The 24,589-nt window shown below is 37.5% G+C and overlaps 3 protein-coding genes, 1 long non-coding RNA gene and 1 pseudogene across 4 annotated transcripts; 3 read left to right on the top strand and 2 right to left on the bottom strand.

Moving 5' to 3' along the window:
* Positions 1–1,081: 1,081 nt before the first annotated feature.
* On the top strand, positions 1,082–1,576 carry LOC112709508 (pathogenesis-related protein 1-like). Its single transcript, XM_025761393.2, has one exon. It carries the CDS (start codon positions 1,082–1,084, stop codon positions 1,574–1,576), a length of 495 nt encoding a protein of 164 aa, XP_025617178.2.
* Positions 1,577–6,295: 4,719 nt separating this feature from the next.
* On the bottom strand, positions 6,296–7,539 carry LOC112711850 (probable dolichyl-diphosphooligosaccharide--protein glycosyltransferase subunit 3B). The gene has a single exon (XM_025764578.2). The coding sequence runs from the start codon at positions 7,537–7,539 to the stop codon at positions 6,505–6,507; it is 1,035 nt and encodes a 344-aa protein (XP_025620363.1). The 3' UTR covers positions 6,296–6,504.
* Positions 7,540–7,746: 207 nt separating this feature from the next.
* Positions 7,747–10,067, top strand: LOC112711851 (uncharacterized). Its single transcript, XM_025764579.3, has 4 exons — positions 7,747–7,892; positions 8,001–8,118; positions 9,470–9,561; positions 9,686–10,067. The coding sequence occupies exons 1-4, from the start codon at positions 7,877–7,879 to the stop codon at positions 9,748–9,750; spliced, it is 291 nt and encodes a 96-aa protein (XP_025620364.1). The 5' UTR covers positions 7,747–7,876; the 3' UTR covers positions 9,751–10,067.
* Positions 10,068–10,620: 553 nt separating this feature from the next.
* On the bottom strand, positions 10,621–12,144 carry LOC112711849 (polyubiquitin-like; annotated as a pseudogene).
* A 1,202-nt stretch (positions 12,145–13,346) lies between these two features.
* LOC140175432 (uncharacterized) lies at positions 13,347–14,937 on the top strand. The gene is made up of 2 exons (XR_011866204.1): positions 13,347–13,907; positions 14,008–14,937. It is a non-coding gene; the product is annotated as an uncharacterized lncRNA (long non-coding RNA).
* Positions 14,938–24,589: the final 9,652 nt, after the last annotated feature.

The raw sequence follows: 24,589 nt of genomic DNA on the forward strand, positions 1-24,589 counted from the left end.
GCGCGCTCTCTTCCTTTCAGTCCAGTAACAACGACAGCGACGAACTCAATCCATGCGGCGACAGACCCAACGGAGCTGGCAGCAGCAAGGCGCAACGGCAGCGACAGCTCCTCCTTCTTCGGTTTTGGCTCGCAATCTCCTCTTCGGGCTCCCTTAATAATGGCGACGATGATGGGATAGCGACGGCGAGTCCCCACGTTGCTGGTGCGGTCTCCCTCCCCCTCCTCTTCTCTTCTTTTTTCTCGGGTGGGGGTGTGTGTAATGTTTCTATGTGTGAGTTTTGGAGAAAAAGGGAGTGGTGGCTGAGTGAAGAGAGTTAGGGTTAGAAACTCTTCTATTTAGGGTGGTTGGGTAAAAAGTGTGGTGGTGGGATTTGAGATTAGAAAAATGGTGGTAAAGATAAGGGTAATTTAAAGATTTTAAATAACTTTTTAGTGTTTGGATAATTTTATTGTATAAAACTCATATTTTATAAACAGAAATGATAATTTTTTTTCTATAAATAAATATATCGTTCAACTTTGGTAGATAGAAAGGAGAGTTTACTCTACAATACCGCAGATGACATTTGATGTACTTGAATAGTTGAATAATGTGTATTTTTTTTACTTTTTATATGCAAATTATTATTGGAGTTAAAGAAGTTAGTAACAAGTGAAATGAATATAGTATTAATTATTAGAGCAACGAATGTTGTCATTAGTATTACTTGAACAGGCTCTTGGCTCGATCATTATTCCGTTGGTCTAATAATTAATATTATGTTACTATATGTATTTTTTGTATATATTTCATGGAGTCAATTTTTGGATTTTGTAAAAAGGTTTTAGCCATTCATTTCAATGAAGTAACAAGACTAAAAGAAGAAATAAAAAAAAAAATAATTTAACAGATTAAATAAAAACATTCTTATTATTATTACTTTTATTTATTGTTGGCTTCTCAATCGTCTTATAAATCTATATGTATATATTTAAGTGCACCTAATTACAACCATGTTTTATATATATACAGAATAATGAATAGTATTAGTATTTAATTTTTGCAATCATCAAAGAATTTTTTTTAAAAAAAATAGATCATGGAAATGCAGCTGAAGATTTGGGTTGTGATAATAAATTTTATAAGTATAGTTCCATTGTTTTTAATGGCACAAAATCTTCCAAAAGACTATCTTAAAGCTCACAATGATGCCCGTATAGAGGTTGGGGTTAAGCCACTGAAGTGGGACTTGCAGCTTACATTGCATGCTCGCAACTTCGTGAAGAAACACATTTCGGACTGCAAGGAAGGGCTTCATGATGCCACTTTTGTTGGTAATAAATATGGCCAAAATTCTGCATATCATCCAGGATCTGTGTCAGGTGTAGAAGCTGTGGCTGAGTGGCTAAAACACAAAACAAATTATGATTATAAATCTAACTCTTACATTGATGGTACCTTTAATTGTATTGTTTACGGTCATATTATATGGCCTGCAACTACTTATTTAGGTTGTGCTAGAACCAAATGTCACAATTATGGAGGCACCCTTATTACTTGTTTTTATGACCGTACAATCCGTTCTTCACATTAGCGCCCTTGGTAATCCATTAATTACCATATTAAACTCATTACATCTTTTCCTATGCTTTAATGTAAGTTTGCACATTTTACTATGATTGTTTGCCTTGTAATTTTCTTTATGATTATCTAGGTTTAAACTGTGATCCAATGGGTTTATGATTATCTTAGTTTAGCTGTTTAGTTTTCTTGAAAACTTCATTTTTTTTAGTTATTTTTTCTTTATAAACACAAATGTGATTATTGTAAGACTCCGGATTTGGGTGTTCACTCATAATAATGATAGCAAGCAAATTATGAAGAAGGACAAGCGCACGAAGCGTCAAAGGCTACCTTCTCCACTATAGCGATGCCTTCTTCAACCTCCTCTTTTAGTGTCGATCTCACTACACCCACTACCCCAACAACAACAGCAAGAACAGAAGAGGAGGATAATAACGACGAAGACAGGGTCAATTGTTTGATCCTCCTAGTTCAAGGTGGTGGTGGTGATGGAGGCTTTTTTGAAAGTGAGATATAGGGAAAAAAATGTTCTCAGTGTCCATGAGGTAGAAGATAACAAACAGGGGCAATATGAGAATTTTGGCTAATTTTTTTAAAATATCAATGAAAATTTAAGGTTGGGAAAAATTTCGTTCTTTTATTGATAGTTTTGTCAATGTTTTAAATATTGATGGATGAAAATGGTTGTTTTTCCATCTTAATAACTCATTTGTTGTACATCATCAATACATAAACAGCACCCGTCTGCCTCGTTTAACACGTAACAATAGTATGAACTCTGAACTAATCTTATTATATTTCAGCATGATTTTTTTTCCCTTTTTTTTTTGGGAGGGTAAGATGTGTTGTTGTCTAGTTATTTACTTTCTCCTTAGAAGGGTAATTCATTTTTAGACTAATCATCTAGGGAATAAGGGTAACCAGTAGTGTTTGCTATTTACCAATGTGAAAAAGCATAGTATAAGGATATCGTTTTTTCTTCAATTGCCATGAAATAAATTGTTTCTTTCAGGGGCAACTAGAAATTTAGTGGGTGTAATGTAAATTCTGTGGAAGACTTCTAAGATTATTTATCAAAATTTCGTTATTCAATCCTTGTACTTTTGAGCACTAAGTTGCTCCTATATCGCCTTCAACAACGTTCATTAATCCTTCTGTATTGACTCCTTTGCAGGGGAGGTGATTAAAAGACAAGAAGCGTTACAAATTCAATTAGCATTCATATAAATTGGTCTGGATTATTCTTGGTTTATGGAAAGCAATGAATTTGCTTTCTTTTATTTTATTTCTTTTGTAAAATTGGTGTAAACTTAAATAAATATGTAGCATTATATCTATGTAATATTTTGAAATATATTGCTTTTTATTTCTCTATTACAAAACATATTTACCATGGACAAATGCGGTAAATAAGTTTTGGTTAAGTGTAGCATAGTGATACTCAATTTTGAATTTTGTTAATGGGTAATGTTAAGAAAACAGAAAAAAATTAAATTTGTCTTATTTAATATTTATTAATTTTATTTAATAAATATTAAATAATGTAAATTTTGACTTTTCTATTAATTTGTTTTTGTTACGGTAAAATCTAAGAGAATAGAGGAATTGATATTGTATATATATATATACTGTTGTTGTTGTTTGATACAAGAATTAATTTATATATATAGAGATATTACCAATTCATTTTATAAATATTCATCTATTTATATGCCCCTCAAAACTCAAGTGTTAACTTTGGTTTGAAACTTAGTGAAAACAACGTAACAAAAAAAAGAAACTACTGCCAGATATTAGAGAACCCAAGTTAAAGAAGATGCGAGAGGCGCGATGGCGTGTGGCACAGTAATGCAGAGGACACATGCTGACGACTTGGGGAAAGAGCGTGTGGCGCGGTGGTGCAGAGGAGGACACATGCAGCGGGATTTTGCCCGGTGCGTCTGGTGGCAGATGGAGGCTAGCTAGAGAGAAAGAGAGATTGTGAGAAGAAAAAGGGAAAGAAGGTAGCCATGACTGCATTAGGATTGTCGGGGGCGAACAGTGAAGTAGGAAGAGAGATATGACTTCGTGGTTTTTTTTCGGTGAGAGGAAGAAGAAGAAAAAGGAGGGGTGGTCTTGCAGTGGAGGGTGCTGCCGGCTGCAAAAATAGAGAATGGTTGTTCGGGTGTTTGGTGAAGCTTGATGATGAAGGTGATGTTTTGATGGAGTAAACATAGGTTTAATAGGAAAATACTCATAGGTGGTTTCTCACCAGAAAAACGATATTCTATCATCTTCAAAGAGGATATCATAACTCTGATATTATGTCATAAAATCACTCATCCCAAGAGTTTAAACTTATAAGAAAAGGTAATATTAATTGTTATATCTCTAATAATTCCCTCAAACAAGGACCTTTTTTTTTTGGATTTGCTTGATTTTTGCATAGATTTTCTTTTCGTCTTTAATTTGTCTTAAACAATTTTTATTTTTATTTTTAGAGTTCACTAATAATGAACTCTAGATCTTTTGGATATAGAACTCTAATACCATGTAAAATCTAATAGAAGAGAACAGAAAAATTGATATTGTATATATATATTGTTGTTGTTGTTTGATATAAAAATTAGGCTATATATATAAAAATATTACCAACTAACCATATAAATATTCATCTACTAACTTCTAACTTTCAACTACTAATTATTACTTTAATAGTTACTAAACAATTTTGTTTGTTAATATATCAATTAGCTATCATCTTTAAAGTTCAACTGAATATTACAATAACTATGATAAGTGTATACAAACAATTGGCAATACAATTTCCTGGTACCTACATAGTAATTTTTGAATAATTATCCAAATTAATCAAATTTTTAAAGTTGGACACTTTAATCTATCAAATTTTAAAATACATAAAATAGTTTTTAATATTTACGTTTGTTAAACAATATAATGTGTGAAACGTTGACTCACATATGCGACCATTAAATATCTCTGTGTGCGATTTAGACAAATCAATCCTAAAAATGAAGAACAAAATAATTTTCAAAAAATTTAAAAAATCTCAACATAGTTCCTAAAGATTTTTAAAAAAGAATCTAAAACAATCTCTTCGAATTACTTATATATAATTATTTTTAAATTGATAGATTTTAATTTCTTAAATTTTTTATTTATCTTAAATTTGATTATTTATATATACCAAAAATTTTATGCATTTTCAAATCCTAAATTATAAATTAATTTAAAGTTTTCCAAAAAAAATAATAAATGAATTCGTATTTATTTTTGATCATGTAAAATATTAATTTAATTTGTAAATACTATATTCTATAATCATTCTTTAATAATGAAGAAGAGAATGAGTTAGTGAAAAAAATTTATTTAACATAAAAGAATTTTCATTTAACATAAAAATTTTTATGTAAACAATTGAGAATATTTGTATAAATGCTTATGAAGGTAACACTTTAAAACTTGCCTGCAATGCCAACCAAGTCATCTATGAAGTTAAATTTGTAAATTTTGGTAAATTACAAGGTCAATGTAGATAATTTATAAAATTCCAAAGCAATGTAAAACTCTTAATACTTTACAATATTTGAACAAGAAATGTCTTGACAAATTCAAGTATTTTGCTCATATTTTTTTAAAATTTTAAGATTCACTAGGTGTACTATTGCGTAAAATAGATTTGCGGTTAAAGTTATTTGTGCTAGTACAATTAATAATTTTGTTAAAAAATAATAGTTTTTTTTATAAATATTTTTCTAAGTTTATTTGGTATCAATATCTTAATAGTTTAGGTATATAAATAATAATTTTTATAATAGAACGACTTTCTTAGATTTAGTTGTTATTATTATGATTTCTACATCACCTCAACGTATATATCATAGCTTGGTGTGGTGTTCCATGGCACACTGATGTTGCGTGTGAGGAGTTGCAGTCACTGAATGAGGATGAGAGAGGGAGGGATGATCTTCTTCTTAGGGACCTTGCTGGTCAAAAGAAATGGAATAGGTGTCCGAGATACAAGTTATATGTGGAGAAGACTGAAGGGAGTTTGCATATTACATGCAGGTTTGTTTTCTATGTAGCTTTTCTTCTTGGTTAACTTATCATTATTCATTAGGAGTTTGATTTTGCTTTTTTTTTCTAAGTGTTGTTCGTTTATTTTGTTTCTTACAGGTGCCGGTTCGAGTTTTGCTATGCTTGTGGTGAACCGTGGACTACCACTCATGGTGGATGCCAGAGAAATTAGATGGATTAAGAGTCTCTTTCTCTATATAGCCAATAAAAGGCGTAGAGATTCGTAATTGTTACGAGAGTATGCTGCGAAATCCTTTGAAAGTGCATTTTCTTGTCTCCCTGCTTATTATGTATTATTCAGTGTTTGAATAAATGATTTCAGAGAGTATTGTCTCTGGCCATAAACTTGATTCATGTTTCTCGATCTTGGTTGCTTATCTATTATTATCAAAGAATTTCATGTTACAAGATCTGAATTCCTGTTAAAAAAAATGAAGCATCGCAAACAAAACGAACCAAGCTATGTCCATGAAGGGATTTTTGTTTTGATCTACGGTGTTGAACTTGGGATAGCAATTGCAAAGTTTCAAACCAATGGTTCTATTAGAGCTAATATTATTCAGTTGTTTAACTTCTAGGAACGTCACCTAAGAGTCACTCACTCAGCTACACAATTTCATAAATATGCAATGCAACAGCTTCCAAATGATCATTAATCAATCAAAACGCAAGCAATGACTAGTTTAGTAAAATGATGTAATACTCAGAATTTTCCCACAAAAAGGCCAACAACAGCAACAAAGTTAAGATAGTGTAGTAGTTGTAACAGGCATCTCAAGAACAGAATGCAAACATCTCAAATATATATATGAAATCAAAGAGTAAGAGAATTGCAGACCGTGCTTGGTGCCAATTGCTCTGTCAATTCCAACTAGAGGGCCAGAAGCCATGAATACCATAACCAGTCTTCCAGTTATTCAAGAACACAACCTGCTTCACAGCCAAGAAACAAACCAACAAGGCGAACATCATAACCACCCTCTGAACCGTCACATTCTTCAGCTTCACAAGACCCTGCGACATAAACGCCAGCAAGAGCCCCACCACGGTGTACAAGGACCCGACGGCGAATCCCTCGGCGCCGAGCTGCATCCCGGAGCCCTGGTAGAAGAACACAAGCTTGGAAGGATCGTTGCGGTCCAGAAGAAACATTGGCATCTTCCTGATGATGTTATGCATAGCTCCAGAAACGCTGAAGAAGTAAACGAAAACAGAACCCGCCAACCACACTTTCGGATCATGGAGCAGTGTCTGACCCGAAACAAGCTTCTTCACGAAGAACGGAATCCAAATGAGGAACGCAACGACGATCAAGATCAACTGGTTCCTGGATAGCAGCGGGGGGCGGTGGATGGGTCCCAGGGAGATCTTGGTTTTGGACTCAACGAATTCGGCCATTGACTCAGCGAGTCGCGAGAAATCGCCCTGGTCCATGGGCTGTGAATCCTTGAAGGAATGGTTGGGAGCGATGAGGCGAATGTGTGGGAGGGCGTTGACGCCGAATTGCGTGAATGAGAACTGAGATTCCTTGAACTCGATGTCGCAGAAGAAGAGCTTGGAGCGCGAAGGGTGGGAGATGTTGTGGTTGGCGATGAAGGAGGAGGAGACGATGGAGAATTCTTGGTGGAGTTCGCGGAGGCGCAGCTCTGTCTTGTCGTGGAGCTGGGCGGCGTCGAAGAAGATGACGATGGAGTAAGGGCGAGGGGTGGCGACGGAGGTGAGGAAGCGGGACAGGGACTGGTCGTTGAGGCGGATGATACCCGATTTGGATCTGGATTGAAGGGAGAGGAGCTCCTCCACGCGCTCGTCGTTTGTGTTAGAGGAGGAGGAGGCGGTGAGGGTGGCTACGACAAGGAGGAAGACTAGGAAGAGTGGGAGGTTGGGAGGAGGAGCCATGGCGGAATGAATTGAGAGAATGGAGGAAGGAAGGGTTTTTGTGTGGGGAAGAGGAAGAAGAAAAACTCAACAAGAGAGAGTACCCGAGCAGCGCCGTTTGCGAGGGAGGGGTAAGTGTGTAATTTGGAATACTTAATTAATTGTCGGTTTGCAATTTAGAAGGGTAACTTTGTCAATTCAAAGGGTTGAAAGGCTTACAATAATACAATCAAATTCAAGCTGAAAGGGGCATAGGGTTTCATTCTGGTTAGGGATCAGAATTTGGGTTTTCATTGATCAAATTGGGAAAACTCGTAATCAAATCAGGAAGCAGAGCTATTAAGCATTAACGACTGCAATGGTCTGCGAGAAGTGTTAGTTTCTCATCCTTCCCTGGAATCCATACCTAACGCACTTAATCTTCCCCCCAAAAAAAATATTTTCCCCCTAATTTTCGTGTGTACGCTAAATTGGTGTTGCAGGTGAGAAGAAATTAGCGAAGGTGATAGTTCCAGACAAGTGGAAGGAAGGGGCCAGCAATACTACTGAGGGTGGTGGACGCAAGATCAACGAGAACAAGCTCCTCTCTAAGAAGAACAGGTACCTATTTTAACCCCAACTACAAATTATTGTTATTTATATTTTATTCTTCTTCTTAACTTTGAGAAGCATAATTTAGCTGATAGTAGCTCCATCGCTTGTATATTTTATTAGCTGATAAGCTATAATATAAGATCAACATGCTAAGAAGTTTTTTCATATTATATTTCGTAATGAAAATCTTTTGTGGGAACGTTTGAATGAGAGTGTAAAATTCAATTTACACATTTTGAATTTTAAAATCAATTTTAAGCTATAGTGGTGATTATTATATATTGAAATCCCTGTAATACGTGGTACTGTTCATTCGAGATAAACTAGTACTTCCTAAAGGGGGAGGACTCATCTAAGGTACTGGCAGTGTTCATGCTTGTTAATATGACATTCTCTGTTGGATCTATAAGTTTATATGTGTGGCTGCATCACCTTAAATACCTTGTGATTATCTTCCCCATGCTGTGGAGATATTGGTACCATCCTTCTTCCCCACTTGTTTCATCACTTACTAATACTTTTGAGTGCTACTTTTGATCCAAGGTCCTTATGGTTAAGAGTAAATTGCCAGTAACCATTAAGCTACTTGGGAAACTAACCATCACTTACTAGTACTTTCCCTGAGGATTGGAATATAAGCTTACTTCATTTACTTATGGGGAAATGTGTTTTTTAAATATATGTTTGCTATGGCAATAAGGTAGAAGATTTGCCTTCTTATTTATGATATCTTGTTATAACGAAGTAAGTAGTGTTTCTGGTTATAATAAGTAATGATAACTCTCAAGATATTGCATGGCTTAATAGTTGTCCAACAGAAACTCTTGGGAGCTAGCAGTTTTTAATAATTTTGGCCAGCACAAACACCAAATTGTCTTTAACAAATAAATTTTACTAATTCATATGTGGAAACTTTGGTAAATGTGGGTGCAAGTTGTATTAACTTGTGTGCAAATTCTGATAAATACAAGTGTAAACTATGTGCTTATTGTGTGCAAATCCTGTAAATGTGGGTGCAAGTTATTGCTGGCCAAGTACTGATCCAAAATAATTATATTTGCTGGTCATGTAGCATTGCTAGTTGTCCAAAACTATCAACTATCAAGTTTTAGGGCTTATAATGAGCTATGCTCTCAAGCTAGTTCTGTTCCAATTACCATGGCAATGAGACTTGTATGAGAGTCAATGTCCTTTGTCCTTTTTTTTTTGGTTATATTTGTTCGTATAAAATGATAATCTGTTACACCTTCTCTCTTATGATCTGCATGCCCTTTTCCCCTTATAACTTTGCTATACCTTGTATGAATATCCTTGTAATGTATAGCATTGGACTTCTGCTAAAATTGATTGCTTACAGATGGACCCCATATGGAAACACCAAATGCATCATCTGCAAGCAGCAAGTGCACCAGGATGCCAAGTACTGCCACACCTGTGCTTACTCTAAAGGTACTATTCTTTTGATGTGTTACTGAGATGTCTTACAATACGACCATACATTTATTTTTTAGTCAAATGTTTTGTATCATAAAAGTGCATTACTTAAAGCCCGTTCGGTGTTGTTCCATTTCAGGAGTTTGTGCGATGTGTGGGAAGCAAGTTCTTGACACCAAGTTTTACAAACAAAGCAATGTGTAGTGTGTGTGCTGCGTGTATGCTGCATCTTTTAGGTGCCAAAGAAATTGTCTGTCTGATACTCTAGTTGGTCGTACTGCTAACACTGTAACCGAAGATGTAAAGATCCAACACAATGATAGATGATTCAATTATCTTCCTTTTGTAATTTACTTGTTCTGTTTCCTGATCAAAGACATCCCTGCCATTTAATTCCTGTTTATCGAGTTTTTAACTTTTTATGATGCTGTTAGTTTGTCTGTCTAACTAAAATCCATGTATGGATTGTCAGAATATCGCGTTCTTATATATCATTCAAGGGATGATACTCTCATTGAATATTTTGCCGATTAGGGGCCTATTTAATTTGTTACCGTGTGAAAGGACGATTCGATTAGTTTATATGTCAAGTTTCTTTACTTAATTGGTTTGCGTTAAATAATAAAAGAATTACACTTGCATTAGATTAATAGCGCGTACTAGGCTGCGTGAATTTATCAGATAGATTAGCCTTTAGCCCTATTTAATGAACCCCAAAAAATACGTGTAGAAGTACGCAACGTTTCACTAGAGGAATTATAGACATCTATCCCAGAAATATAATCTCGATTTATCCGAAGAAATTTATCATCATCAATAAAGAAATTATAGACATCTAGTAGATGATCATGATGTAACCTATCTAATTAACACGACTCGAATGATTAAAGAAATTTTAACTATTTTGAACCTCTACTTCATTTTGCTCCCCCTTTTACTCACCCCTTCCCTCTTTTCAAAGGTAAATTTCCGAGTCGTCCACTCACCCTTAAACCAAGGTAAAATATTATTTCTCTGCAAAACACACACCGGGAAGACTTGGTATCGAGCACAGCGAAATTTACACAAGATACATACGTTAATTATAAAAGATTGATATTAAATGTAGAACGGAATTGTCAACAATATACTAGGTAGCAGAGAGCAAATTTATTATAAGGGGTCATACAAGGACCCCAATTACACTTGCACAAGTTCACAAAACACACAACCATCCAAGACACACTTAAAATCCACCACGAAGACGCAGCACAAGGTGAAGGGTGGACTCCTTCTGAATGTTATAGTCAGCAAGGGTCCTTCCATCTTCCAACTGCTTCCCTGCAAAGATCAACCTCTGCTGGTCCGGTGGGATACCTTCCTTATCCTGAATCTTAGCCTTCACATTGTCAATCGTGTCGGAGCTCTCCACCTCCAAGGTAATGGTCTTACCGGTCAAAGTCTTCACAAAAATCTGCATCCCTCCCCTGAGGCGGAGCACAAGGTGAAGGGTGGACTCCTTCTGAATGTTGTAATCAGCAAGGGTCCTTCCATCCTCAAGCTGCTTACCAGCAAAAATCAACCTTTGCTGGTCCGGTGGAATGCCCTCCTTATCTTGAATCTTGGCCTTCACATTGTCAATTGTGTCGGAACTCTCCACCTCAAGAGTGATGGTCTTTCCGGTGAGGGTCTTAACAAAAATCTGCATGCCACCACGGAGACGCAACACAAGGTGGAGGGTTGACTCCTTCTGGATATTGTAATCGGCCAAGGTGCGGCCATCCTCGAGCTGCTTGCCGGCAAAGATAAGCCTTTGCTGGTCCGGAGGGATGCCTTCCTTATCCTGGATCTTGGCCTTAACATTGTCAATGGTGTCGGAGCTCTCTACCTCAAGGGTGATGGTTTTTCCGGTAAGGGTCTTCACAAAGATCTGCATGCCACCACGAAGCCGCAAGACCAAGTGGAGTGTGGACTCCTTCTGGATATTGTAATCGGCCAAGGTGCGGCCATCCTCGAGCTGCTTGCCGGCGAAGATAAGCCTTTGCTGGTCCGGAGGGATGCCTTCCTTATCCTGGATCTTCGCCTTGACGTTGTCAATGGTGTCGGAGCTCTCTACCTCAAGGGTGATGGTTTTTCCGGTAAGGGTCTTTACAAAGATCTGCATGCCACCACGAAGCCTCAAGACCAAGTGGAGTGTGGACTCCTTCTGGATATTATAATCGGCGAGTGTGCGACCATCCTCGAGCTGCTTGCCGGCAAAGATGAGCCTCTGCTGATCCGGAGGGATGCCTTCCTTGTCTTGGATCTTGGCCTTGACGTTGTCGATTGTATCGGAGCTCTCGACCTCAAGAGTGATGGTCTTTCCGGTGAGGGTCTTAACGAAGATCTGCATGCCACCACGGAGACGGAGGACAAGGTGAAGGGTTGATTCCTTCTGGATGTTGTAGTCAGCGAGTGTGCGGCCGTCCTCGAGCTGCTTGCCGGCGAAGATGAGACGCTGCTGGTCCGGGGGATGCCTTCCTTGTCTTGAATCTTTGCCTTAACGTTGTCGATGGTGTCTGAGCTCTCGACTTCGAGAGTGATGGTCTTCCCGGTGAGGGTCTTAACGAAGATTTGCATCTAAAAACACAAAATTGAAGATTTAATCAAACTTGCTCCGGGAAATTACAGGAACTATTAACCATAAAGCGATGATGTAATCAGAAACACGTTTCAATAACAGGCGAAAAATAAGATCGGCAAATAATTCGGTCCATGAACATATCAATCGAAGCTAAAGTAGATCGAAACCCTAAAAAAAGAACTTTCAAAATCCATTTGAAATTGATCATAAAATCAACCATAATTTCAAAAAAAAAAAAACAAGAACTTATCAAATTGATCCTACTTATAGATCTAGACTCCAGAAACTTCATTAAGTGGACAAAAATTCGAAATTATCGAGAACACACCTAGCGATAGAGGTATATATTTACAATAAGAAAGAACAGGTCAAGAAGAAGAACAATCGAAATTACCTTGAGAGCTAGGTATTGCGAGAGAACGAGAAATCCTGAGGGGAAAAGAGAAATCTAGTTTGATAGAAAATGAATTGCGAAGAATGATTTGGGTTTGTGAAAAATTTATAGCGAAGGTGATAAAGATATAGCCAATAAGATATGAACGCGTGTTAGGATGACGTGTCGTTCAAGGCTTGTGAGACGGTGACGTTTGGAAGTTTGGTACTAGATGCCCTAAATTTCGTTGGAGCGCTCCTTGGGAATCAAGTTGTTAGGTTTGTTGCCTTTCTTGACGGAGTCAAAGCCTTGCCATCTACTGTTTGTTTTAGAGGATTAACCGATTAAGGATTTGACTTACTCCATTGAGGCAACTATCTAAATTCGGTCTTAAAAAGGTTAATCAGTCTATTTTGATTCGATTTAAAATAATACAAAAAAAAAGATATTGGTTAAATTGAGTTGATTCGATAAAATATTAATATATACAAATTGTAAATTTTACATATTAAAATAATAAAATTTTATTTTTAAAAAATAAATTTAATAAATATTGTATCATATATATATATAAATATATATTAAAATAAATTATTTTAAAATAAAAATAATATCGTATAATATAAAAAATATTAATTAAATTATAAAAGTTAATATAATATTATTAATTAATTTAAATATATATATTTTTATTGTAAAAAAAACTTTGGACCAGACCAAATGGCCCAAAATACAATCGAATCCAACTCAAAATAACACCGAATAAAAAAAGTGGAGATCCCAATCCGATAAAATATATCTTGGATTCGAGTAGAATTTTGGACTGTGGCCAAAATTTCAACACCCCTAGTTGCATGAAAAATTTTGTGATTTCTAGACCAATCATTTCTAATTTCTACCCATTGATATCAAATGAAGGGATATAAATCTTAAGTGAGCAGGTGGGAAGATTGTTGGCAAGATGAATTTTTATACACATGGTCGTTTGTGTCTGATAGCCGCCCTTCGAATGTGCTGCCGACTCTTCAAGTTAGAGTAGTTCATTTCATTTGCGATCTTGGCTGTTTGCATGTAGTATCTGTTTGTTGGGGTGTGTTCACTTGCCCTGTAATGTAAAGTTAAAATTTAGGAGTAATTTGTTTTCAGATGTTATGTGCACTGGGTCCATTGAAAATTGAAATCCGAAGAGTCGGTATACAGATTCGTTAGTGGAATTTGTTGGCCACCTCTGGTGGTTGGGTTCTTTTATTTTCCAGTTCAATTTATTAACCGACTTCCGTTCTTTGTTGAATTGAGAGGAAAGTCGTGTGGTGGAAGAAATGAATGTCCCAGTCTGAGTTTGTTGCTGAGGGTAGATGACGGCTGAGGATATTGTCCACAGTAGTGGTGTGTGTGTATTGTTGGTTGGTGTATTCATTTTTCAGCGATAATTTGCCAAGTACTTTCTTGGCGGAGTCATTATCCATGACATGTTTGTGTGTTTCAGGTTAGCGGGCTAGAACTGAGGCCCGAGTAATGCGATGGATTTCAATAGTCTGTTTAAGACGGAAGCGGAAGAATCCGATGAGAGCAGCTCTGATGAATACTAAGGCCATTATTGTCCCAGTGAAGACAATTTTAATGAGGACGAAGGTTGTGACTACGTGGGTGGGCAGGAAGGGGGCCAACCGGGGGAGAAGGATGAAGAAAATGGCAAAGTATCGAAAGGTGTGGGGAATGCAGGGGATGCCGGTTACCCCCGGCCGATGGTGGCAGAGAATTTCTTGGGTAGAGAGGATGCTTATGTTGCGTACAAGGAGTTTGCAAGAGCGATGGGATTTGGAGTTCGAAAGGGGGATGCGGGCCGTGTTGATGGGGTTTGGGTTAGGAGAGACTTTTTCTACCATCGACAAGGGGTACGATATCCCAAGCACTATGACCGACCTGAGCGAGTTAGGAAGGAGCTGTTGGAGAGTCGAACTAACTACAAAGCAAAATTAAAGATTTAATATGATGTGCATCGCAGTTTGTGGAAGGTCAGGACCATCGTTGATGACCACAACCACGATCTTGTTGCGGCAATGTTTTCCTACCTACTTCCTAGTCATCGAAAGATGAGAAACAGCGACAAGGCCCAAGTTGATAGCATGAAGCAGTTTGGGATTCCGACGTTCAAAATAATGGCCTATATGGCTGGTCAGTTCGGTAGGTATGGCATGCTTCGATTCACGAAGCGTTATTTGTATAATTATGTTCACGGCCAAAGGGCCGTCCGAATCAGTGATGGCGATGCGGCAGCAACCATAAGTTACCTAGAGGGTAACGCCGATGCTGACCTGAGGACAGTGGCACATTACATGTGCAACGCTGAAAATTGCTTAGGGAGCTTATTTTGGGCCGATGGAAAGATGGTGTCAGATTACCATTTGTTTCGTGATGTTGTGGCTTTTGATTCGACGTATAAGTCTAACAAGTACAAGAAACCGCTTGTAGTATTCTCCGGCACGAACCATCACAAGCAGAAAACCATTTTTGGTTTCGCGTTGTTGGAAGACGAGGAAGTTCACAGTTATCGGTAGCTGCGATTAAATCTTGTGGACGTCATGGGAGGAAAGAAACCGTGTGTTGTTGTGAACGACGGGGACAAACCGATGCCAGCGGCCATTTCGGAAGTGTTCCCGACAGCGAGACATCGGCTGTGTGGTTGGCATTTGGAGAAAAATTGTGTTCAAAGGGTGAAAGATACCGAATTTTGCATGGTTTTTAAGAAGGCTATCTATGCAAACATTGAGGAGTATTGGACGACGGCGGTAGAGACTATTGGCCTACATAATAACAGCTGGGTTCGAAGTACGTACGAGGTAAAAGAAAGTTGGGCAACTGCGTATCTTCGAGGTACCTTCTGTGCGGGATACAGGACAACCTCCAGGTGTGAAGGGATCAATGCATACATAAAGGGTTTCCTGAGATTAACCGATAGTATATTGGAGCTAGTTCATAGTTTAAACAAAGTGGTAAAGGACTATCAGAAAAACAAACTCACAGCGTAGTTCTATTCTACGTACTATACTCCCGTGTTGATTACTGGTCTGGACGATACTGAGTTGTTTGCATCGGGCTGTACACATGAGCAGTTTTTAGAGAGGTGAAGAAACAAATTAAGGGGTGTCGCGACGTTACTGCTGCGTGGGAGGGACAGCATCAGCACGACGGTTGTATACAAGTTTTCAAGGATGGGTGCACCCGACAGAATGCATAAGGTTTTGTTCGACCTGAGCGATAAGAAAATTGAGTGCGACTATTCAATGTAGAACAGCGAGGGCATACCATGCAGTCATATTTTCTGTGTAATGAGATACGAGGGCCTGGAACAAATACCGGACGGGCTTATAATGAGGAGATGGTGCAAGGATGCAAAGCATTCCAGATTGATGTCCATTCATATGCAGCCAGGATGAGAAGGTCAAATGCTGAGGTATGGCGCACTATGTGGGGCAACAAGCTTGGTCGTAAAACTTGGTTGCCAAGAGACTGAAGATTTTGTCATAGCGAGGGACGGCATTGCGAGTCTCGTTGGAAGACTCCAGGACAGAATCTAAGAGAGGGCACGGGGTCACGGAGCGATGCCATCGTTCAGTGGGTTGAAGGACCCAGTTATGGCTAGAACAAAAGGAGCTTCGAAGAGAACCAGGGAGGCGAAACAAAGCATTGAATGTGATTGAGGTACAAAGAGATGCTGTTGCACCAAATGTGGCATTCCCAAGCACACAAAGAGGACATGCAATGCAAGTCAGGGACCCGATAAGCCTGTTGTGGATGATGGAGTGTCCACGATATTTGGGGATATGAACGCTGATGGCGACACACACGCATTGGCATCGCTTCCGACTCAGCAGAATGATACTTCTGAGGTTTGTCCATTTAGTTGCCAACCCAACTAATTGCGTTATATTTGAAGTTAGATCCTATGACAATCTTATGAACTCACAATCCTGGCTGAGACCATTAAATAATTTCCTGTGTTACTTGAGTTGTGTTACTAGTGGGTAGGTGTATTAGGGTCGAGGTGAGTGAGTGTTATGGGTTTTGGGGAATATGCCACGTGGGATCTCTGACTGGGTTATTTCATGGCAATACATTTCAAATATAGACATGAAAACTATTTCTCCCTAAACTATTTCTCTTACTGGGTTTTTTTTAGGGTCGTCGCGTAAGGAATGGGGAAGCTGACCTGAATGCCCTTTCTGGCTCAGCTGGGAATACAACGTCCAGGGTGTAAGGAATAGTGAGTCCATCTGGACATTTTCCCTTCGGTGTTGGTGGAGGTAGGAGAAATTACTTCCTCGATGGCCAACATATCCGGTAGTTCTATGCATCCCCAACTTGCTCTGGCCACCACAGTGAAGCGCGGCCAAACGCTGGTGTGTGTAGCATTGCGACTCTTCACAGGTCAACAGCCGATGAGTTGTTTGAACAGTGGCTGATGCAGGTACATGTGTGCTAGTATGTATGTATGTCATGTATACTTGTGTGTATGTGCAACAATTTGGTGTTCATTACTCACTGTGTGTTGTGGTGTTGTAACATAATGTTGTGGCTGGGTCCTCCTGTGGGCAGCGTCACAGCGGAAGACCGAAGAACGGAATATAATGTCTCCAACCAGCACTATGTTTCATTGGCTTTGTTCTGAAATTGTGTGGTTGAATACTACTATTTATTGTGGATGATGTTGTGGTTCTGGTTGGAATGTAACCAGTTCGTGTGGACCTGGAACAGGAAACTAAAGTGGTATCCATTATCATGCGGGGCTCTGTCTGTATCATGGCTGTTTACATCCATTAGTAGTCCTGTTATTTGCTTCAATTGTCGTGACATGTCGAGATTGTGCCAATTTATTTTGATTTAGAGGAATCGTAATGATTTCAAACATTGGTGGTAGTTTAGCTAAAATTATATAACATTACATTATGATCGCAGATAAATGGGAAACATTAGACCACAAATTAATATCCAAAATGTATATGTAGCTTGCAATGAACTTTCCACTGTAATGCTGTACTGGGAGTATTTTCCAAAACTATTTTATAAGATTATGAAGTTATCGGTAAAAGTAAATATTTCGCATAAAATTAATTGTTACTAACACCCGCTATTTCTTGAAAGTGTTTATTTTGTCTAGAGTAAGTACTATGAAATATATACCCCTCAAATGTAGTGAAATAGATAAATACGTACGGAAAAAAATTAATTAAAAATACTATTCGACTGTTGTAAAGTGTGAAACAACAAAAGAATAAGGGTGTTCAAAAAGAAGGACATACCATTTTATCATTAGCTATACCAAAAAAATATACAATGATTTTACGCTTTATACCATTTTGTATTCTTTATTTACGTCGGACCAATCTTATCGGTTAAACCACTAACTCATCTGTCAAACCAATAGACCAGTAAAGCAGTGGTCTGACCGATACGAATATTGGTTCGGTGTTGACAACTATGACACTGGTCAAACCGGACGAGTACCGGTCATGCACTGAGAAATACGTCAACCGGTCAAACCGGGCAAGTACCGGACATGCCCCGAGAAAGACGCCTGACATTCTCTGACATCGGGATAACTGGCAACCCGTTTGACAGCATGTGCCCAAGCTCATGAATTTGTGCTCAGCGATTCAATGCATGACCAGGTGAATCAGCTGACTGACCGGTTCAATTCAGATGTCAGAGAGGACAACTATGGTCCCAACATGAACATGCACTAACTTCGAGGATTCGGGTAACGAACCATACTTGTTGTCATCCCTTCTGAGCCCCCGAAACTGCTCACTTTCTTTCACCATGTTTCCTTATGCCTTTGCTTACTTTCTCTGGTTCTTGCCACCTTTTAACAATCACCGCACATGAGAGCTAATGAAATCGCGTTGTTACTCGGCTCTCAGTCCAACCTATTTTCCCTGGCCAGGTCTTCCAAAATTTTGCTTAAAACCCAAAATGGACAACATAAAACGTACGGTCCCCCACCAAATTGGAAAGACACATCTAAACTGCATTTATACTCTATTCACTTGAACGTATCTTTACACTTCCACTTTTTGGCGGTACTACATGAATTATACTGTCATTGTTAGTGTAACACTTCCTACTTTGTTCCTGCACGGTTAAGTCTATCTTTGGTGAAGAACGTCACGATCACAGGGTGGAAGATCCATCAATCGATCCGGATAGGCAACTATCAACCAGTACCTCTTGCAACATCAGAGGTTGAACATCAAGTGATGGATACGAAAAGCGATTCAAAGGATGTTTACCACCCTCTTTCAAAGTTTGACCCTGGCTTCACCGTCGTTGTCTCTTTTGCAGGTTCCACGCACTAGTCGGACGAGGGAGAAACCATTGGCAGGACACACCGTAAACAGGCATCCTAGGAATTCTTTTCAGTATCGACGATGTATATTTCGGGGTCCATTTACAACAACAATAACAAAGATTATCGACGAAAAATCCTCCATGAATAGAGGTGGTTCAAAATACTTTTAACATTCAGAAAAATTCCAACATGCATGAAAACTCCATTCGGTTATACAATACTAAGTGATACTTTAATTTCTATATATATTCAAAATTGTGTTCGAACGAACCATATTATCAAACCTTCGAACATTACCTAGCATACCATGTAACAAACGTACACCTTAACAGATTTACAAAATTGTTGACAACATGGCTTCATCTGGTAAATATAATGACTAATTGGATAATTTTTCATATATCAAAATTAGTGATACTCATAACAAATTTTTGGTTTATCATTCTTTTCATATTGCCTTCACAATAAATGCAATTTAGAAAAACAACAAAATTAACAACATTTATCCATGACCATGTATAATTCACATCGTCATTTATCACATCCAGCTACAACGATTTGATTTGTTATTACGTTTACAGTATATTCATTTTTTAATTTACTTAATTTATGCTATGTTGTCCTTTATTTTTTAGGTGCGCATTATTAATTTAAGCTCCAATAACCCTATTTTTCCTCGTTCATCTCCTTCCTGTCAAAAACTGTTAAAACACTAATCAACAAACAATTTATAATTTGTATCTAATTACGTCTAAATACGTTTTTGTTGCAAAAATCCTAAAAAGATGAACACATTTAAATCAAGTCCATTCTTACCATTCTCATGTGATATTCGTCAGTGAGGTCATGGTTTTCGTCACACTTTTTTTTCCCACATACTAACCATCCTTGGAACTCTACTTCCTTTTTTTTCTTTTGTGCAGGCACGTGAAACTCTAATTCCTTAAACCCAGTCCCAATCCATACACACTAGGTCCAAATTGTTTCCTCCATTCCGTGTACAACAACAGTTACGAAACCCACATCCAAAGCCCATTACGGGCTTCCCTCCCTCTGGCCACTTAGCGCGGCTCCCAGAACGCCCAGTCCCGACAACTGTTCTGCTGAGCTGTTCCTCTCCAAAGATCCACATGCCACTTGTCACCTCAACATTCAACATCAGGAAATCTCTTCAAATCTATACAACTTTACTTCTGCACGCTATAATTTTCCTAATTTAATTGTTTGATCAAATTAAAATTTTTGTTTCAAAAATATCCATTTTACTGTTAAAAGAAGATTTGTAAAAATTTATGTTTAATACAAAAATAAAATATTTTAAATATTAAGAAGAAAATTATTATTTAATTTAAATCTTAAGACACTAAATTGTATGTATGAAATGTTTGGGGTTTAACGTTTATAAAGGTGATCATTCTACTATTTTTTAGATCAAATGGGTTTGTACCATTTGAAGATTCTGCATTAGAAATTATATGTGCTATGTAAATACAGTAATTTGTTATATTATTAGCCGAATCTGTTGTGCTAAAAACATTTAGAATACAGTTGCATCCCAAAGTTTGTCGTAATTATATCATACGTTTATAAATTCCATTTTGTCACTGTGCATCTTTGCATTAACTGAGTTGAGTAGCGTAATTATATCATACGTTTATAAATTCCATTTTGTCACTGTGCATCTTTGCATTAACTGAGTTGAGTAGAACCATTTTATTAATATAGATGACATGCAGAAGTTCTTCAATGTTTTGGCGAGCAAGACATGTCATCAAGCTTCGCTTTGAAACTTAGAACGCTTGAAAGCAGTAACTTTCAACATTAGTGAATCTTCTTGAACTGCAGAAGAAGCATCGAATAATGAAGCATCATAGGTGATGGGCGCTAGCCTCGCCCTGGTTACTATGTACTACCTCCTTCCCGCTCTCATGGACATTTCAGTTAAAAAAAATTGCATATGCATCTAATTTCTAGAATATTTTTTGTTGATAAAATAACTCACTTTTAATTTAGAAAACTGGATAGTGAGGCTTTAGTACGGTAAGATGATCAAACAACATAAAAATAAGAATTAATTTGAAAAAAATCTAACATGACAACATCGAAAGTAATCACCTATCCAAAATAACAGTAACAAATATATGATGAGGATTATAGTATAATATATATTACATTTCCTACAATTTTCATTTCATTGTGGAAATTATATAACATGATAACACCAAAAGTAGAATAATCTAACTTGTAAGAACAACCTCAAGTCCATAATAGTAAGTTTGTTGTATTAGGTATAGACGACACTAGTTAACAAAACATGTTTCTTATCATTGTTTTCAATATCGTAGAGATATAAAGGATAAAATCAATATCCACTTTAGATAGAAAAGGAATAAAATACTCGTATTTATTTGGTAACTATTTTATTTGATTGTCTCCAATATTTGGTAACAATGGTACCATAGCATGGTTGTTGACGCCATGAAAAGTGCTACCTATAAGCTGGATTAAGGTGAATATCAAATACTGATAGCCGGTAGCAAAGTGGCTACCGTTAGATCAATGTTGATAGAGTGAAGCCGCCATAAACGTCGGCTCTCCAGGGGCGGTGTATTGGTAGGGACTTGCGTATTATGGGGTGTTCAAAGTCCCACATCAGATAGTATGTGGTAACTATTTTCGACAGATTAAAAACTAATCCGTCGCAAATCTGAGCTTTATTTAAAGGTCTGTTGCTGGCCAATAAATTGTTGCATATGCAAGACGGAATTTAAACCCCAACATTCATTTAGCGGATTAATGAACTGACCACTCAATCAATTCAAATTGATTTCATTTGGTCACTATTAGAATAAGTATCCACATTACTCTCAACAATTCATGTCATAAACTTAGAATCATTATCAAAATTCTTTGCTATCATTTCAAATAACTAGTATAATGAGTAAGGCAGTGCGGAATAATTTTTTTTTCAACAGATGCTGAAGATAAATGCTGAAGGATGAATTTTACGCGTGTTAAGTTAGGTGTCCTGTGCCAGGCAAGTTCTGTGAAGATGCATAGATGTCACAGAGATTGTCCAGTGCATAGAAATCATTAATATTAAATTAGTTTTTTTTTGTCATGGGTTATAAGCCCAACAAGACAACCCAACCAAAACCTAAATCCATCTAGATCCTCCCAACCTATCTGAAACTAACTCCCGCTTCTCTCCTTGAATTTTTTGTTGAATCAATTTCCATAGCACATTCAAATTAGCCAACTCCACGGTGGGTTCTCCAAACTCTTAATGCACGATTTCTTTCTCCAATCCTCCTAATGACAACGCCATTCTTCTCTTTCTTTAGCCTTGTATCAGTTGCCACCGTCATTCATCGGAGGTTGCATTGATACCGCGCCTAATAAGCAGCTGAGTTGATATTCTGATCCCACGCTTCGCCGTCTTCTCTCTTCCCCTGTCATTGCTGCACTTCTGTTCGTCGATGCTCCTTCCTTACAATTATGCTGTTCCAACTTGCAGGGTGCTAGACTAGAACACGCGATAATTTTATTTGATTGTCTCCAATATTTGGCCAGCCTAATTGCAAAAGCTTCTGCTGCTAGACTAGAACACGCCATAATTTTCATTGATTCTCCAATTACAAGATTTCTTGTGCTGTCTCTAATTGTCACTGCAGTGGCTCCTGTCCCCGTTGTTGCTTTAAAAGATGCATCAATATTAGCCTTTACCCAAGGTTCTGGGGGAGGTCTCCAAGTAATGGTTCTACTTTTTCTGTTTACTAGTTGTTTATTCTCTATCTGCCTATCCTGTGTTGCTTCTATGAAATGTATCTCTGCCATTTTTGCTCTGTGAATTGTGCTGGCTGGATGGATTCCTATTTTCTGAAACACTGCTTGGTTTCTAGTCTTCCATATTTCCCAGCTAAGAAAGGCTATCTTGCTGATCAAAACATCTTGCCCTGTTTTTACGCTTCGTCTGATTTTCTGTATACATTCGAGAATCCACTTTCCATATGATGAAACTGTATCCATAGTTGGAAATTTCTGGCACTGGGCGCCGAACCAGGAAGCTCTCGTCCAAGGACACAACAGAATAGCATGCTCTGTGCTTTCAATTTCTAAGTTACAAATTTGACACATAAGACTCTTAGCAATTCTCCTCTTGAATAGGTTCTCATTCTCTGGAATAATATTATGTGCAACTTTTCATACAAATATCTTTATTTTTTGAGGAGCTTTAATCTTCCAAATTTCAGCCCATAATTCCTTTAGGTCACTGCTTGTGGATGCTTCTCCTTCTTTCACTCCCATTTGTTCCTTTTTTGCCACATAATAGCCCGACTTAATAGAGTAGGATCCATCCAAAGTATATGGCCACACCAACCAATCCTCTCTATCTAATAAGCTAATAGGAGTTTTAATTATCTTCTCTTTAAACTCTGAACTGAAGATAGAATTGATCTTCCTAGAATTTCATCCTTCCCCTGGATCAATCAGTTCACTAACAAATTGCACCTCCCTATGTTGTTCATCCTGAATTTTCTTGGAACCTATAATCCAGTTATCTTCCCACACCTTTACTTTCCTCCCATTCCCAATATTCCATCTACCATTCCTCCTCAGAAAGTCCCTCCCCTCTAGAATACTACTCCACATCCAGGATGCTTTTGCGTTCCTTCGGGCCTCCCAGAAAGAGCAATCTGAAAAGTATATTGCTTTCACAAATTTAACCCACAGAGAAAATGAATAAAATCAATATCCACTTTAGATAGAAAATGAATAAAATACTCGTATTTATTTGGTAACTATTTTGTTTGATTGTCTCCAATATTTGGTAACAATAGTACCATAGCATGGTTGTTGACGCCATGAAAAGTGCTACATATAGGCTGGATTAAGGTGAATATCGAATACTGATAGCCGGTAGCAAAGTGGCTACCGTTAGATCAATGTCGATAGAGTAAAGCCGTCATAAACGTCGGTTCTTCAGGGACGGTGTATTGGTAGGGACTTGGGTATTATGAGGTGTTCAAAGTCTCACATCAGATAGTATGTGGTAATTATTTTGTTTGATTGTCCCCAATATTCTTGTCTCAACTCGATAGATTAAAAACTAATCCGTCGCAAACCTGAGCTTTATTTAAAGGTCTATTGCTGGCCAATAAATTGCTGCATATACAAGACGAAATTTAAACCCCTAATATTTACTTAGCGGATTAATAAACTGACCACTCAATCAATTCAAATTGATTTCGTTTGGTCACTATTAGAATTAGTATCCACGTTACTCTCAACAATTCATGTCATAAACTTAGAATCAATATCAAAATTATTTGCTATCATTTCAAATAATTAGTATAATGAGTAGGACAGTGCTACGGTGTTTAGGAGATTTTTTTTTTCAGCAGGTGCTAAAGAGACGTAGTGAAGGATGAATTTTACGTGTGTTAAGTTAAGTGTTCTGTGTCAGCCTGTTAGGCAAGTTCTGTGAAGATGCAGAAATATCACAAAAATTGTCTAGTGCATGAAAATCATTAATATTAAATTAGTTGAAAAATTAATGTAGTGATTAGTTGTTGGATTCTTTTGGAGTTGACCAATAAATTTTTGGAAACCTTAATGGTTGGGCTGGGTTCTAAACGTAGCCATAGCTAATCCATTTGATAATAATAATAATAATAATAATAATAATAATAATAATAATAATAATAATAATAATAAT

The sequence above is a fragment of the Arachis hypogaea genome, chromosome 9 (assembly GCF_003086295.3).
Source record: "Arachis hypogaea cultivar Tifrunner chromosome 9, arahy.Tifrunner.gnm2.J5K5, whole genome shotgun sequence".
Classification (NCBI taxonomy): Eukaryota; Viridiplantae; Streptophyta; class Magnoliopsida; order Fabales; family Fabaceae; genus Arachis; species Arachis hypogaea.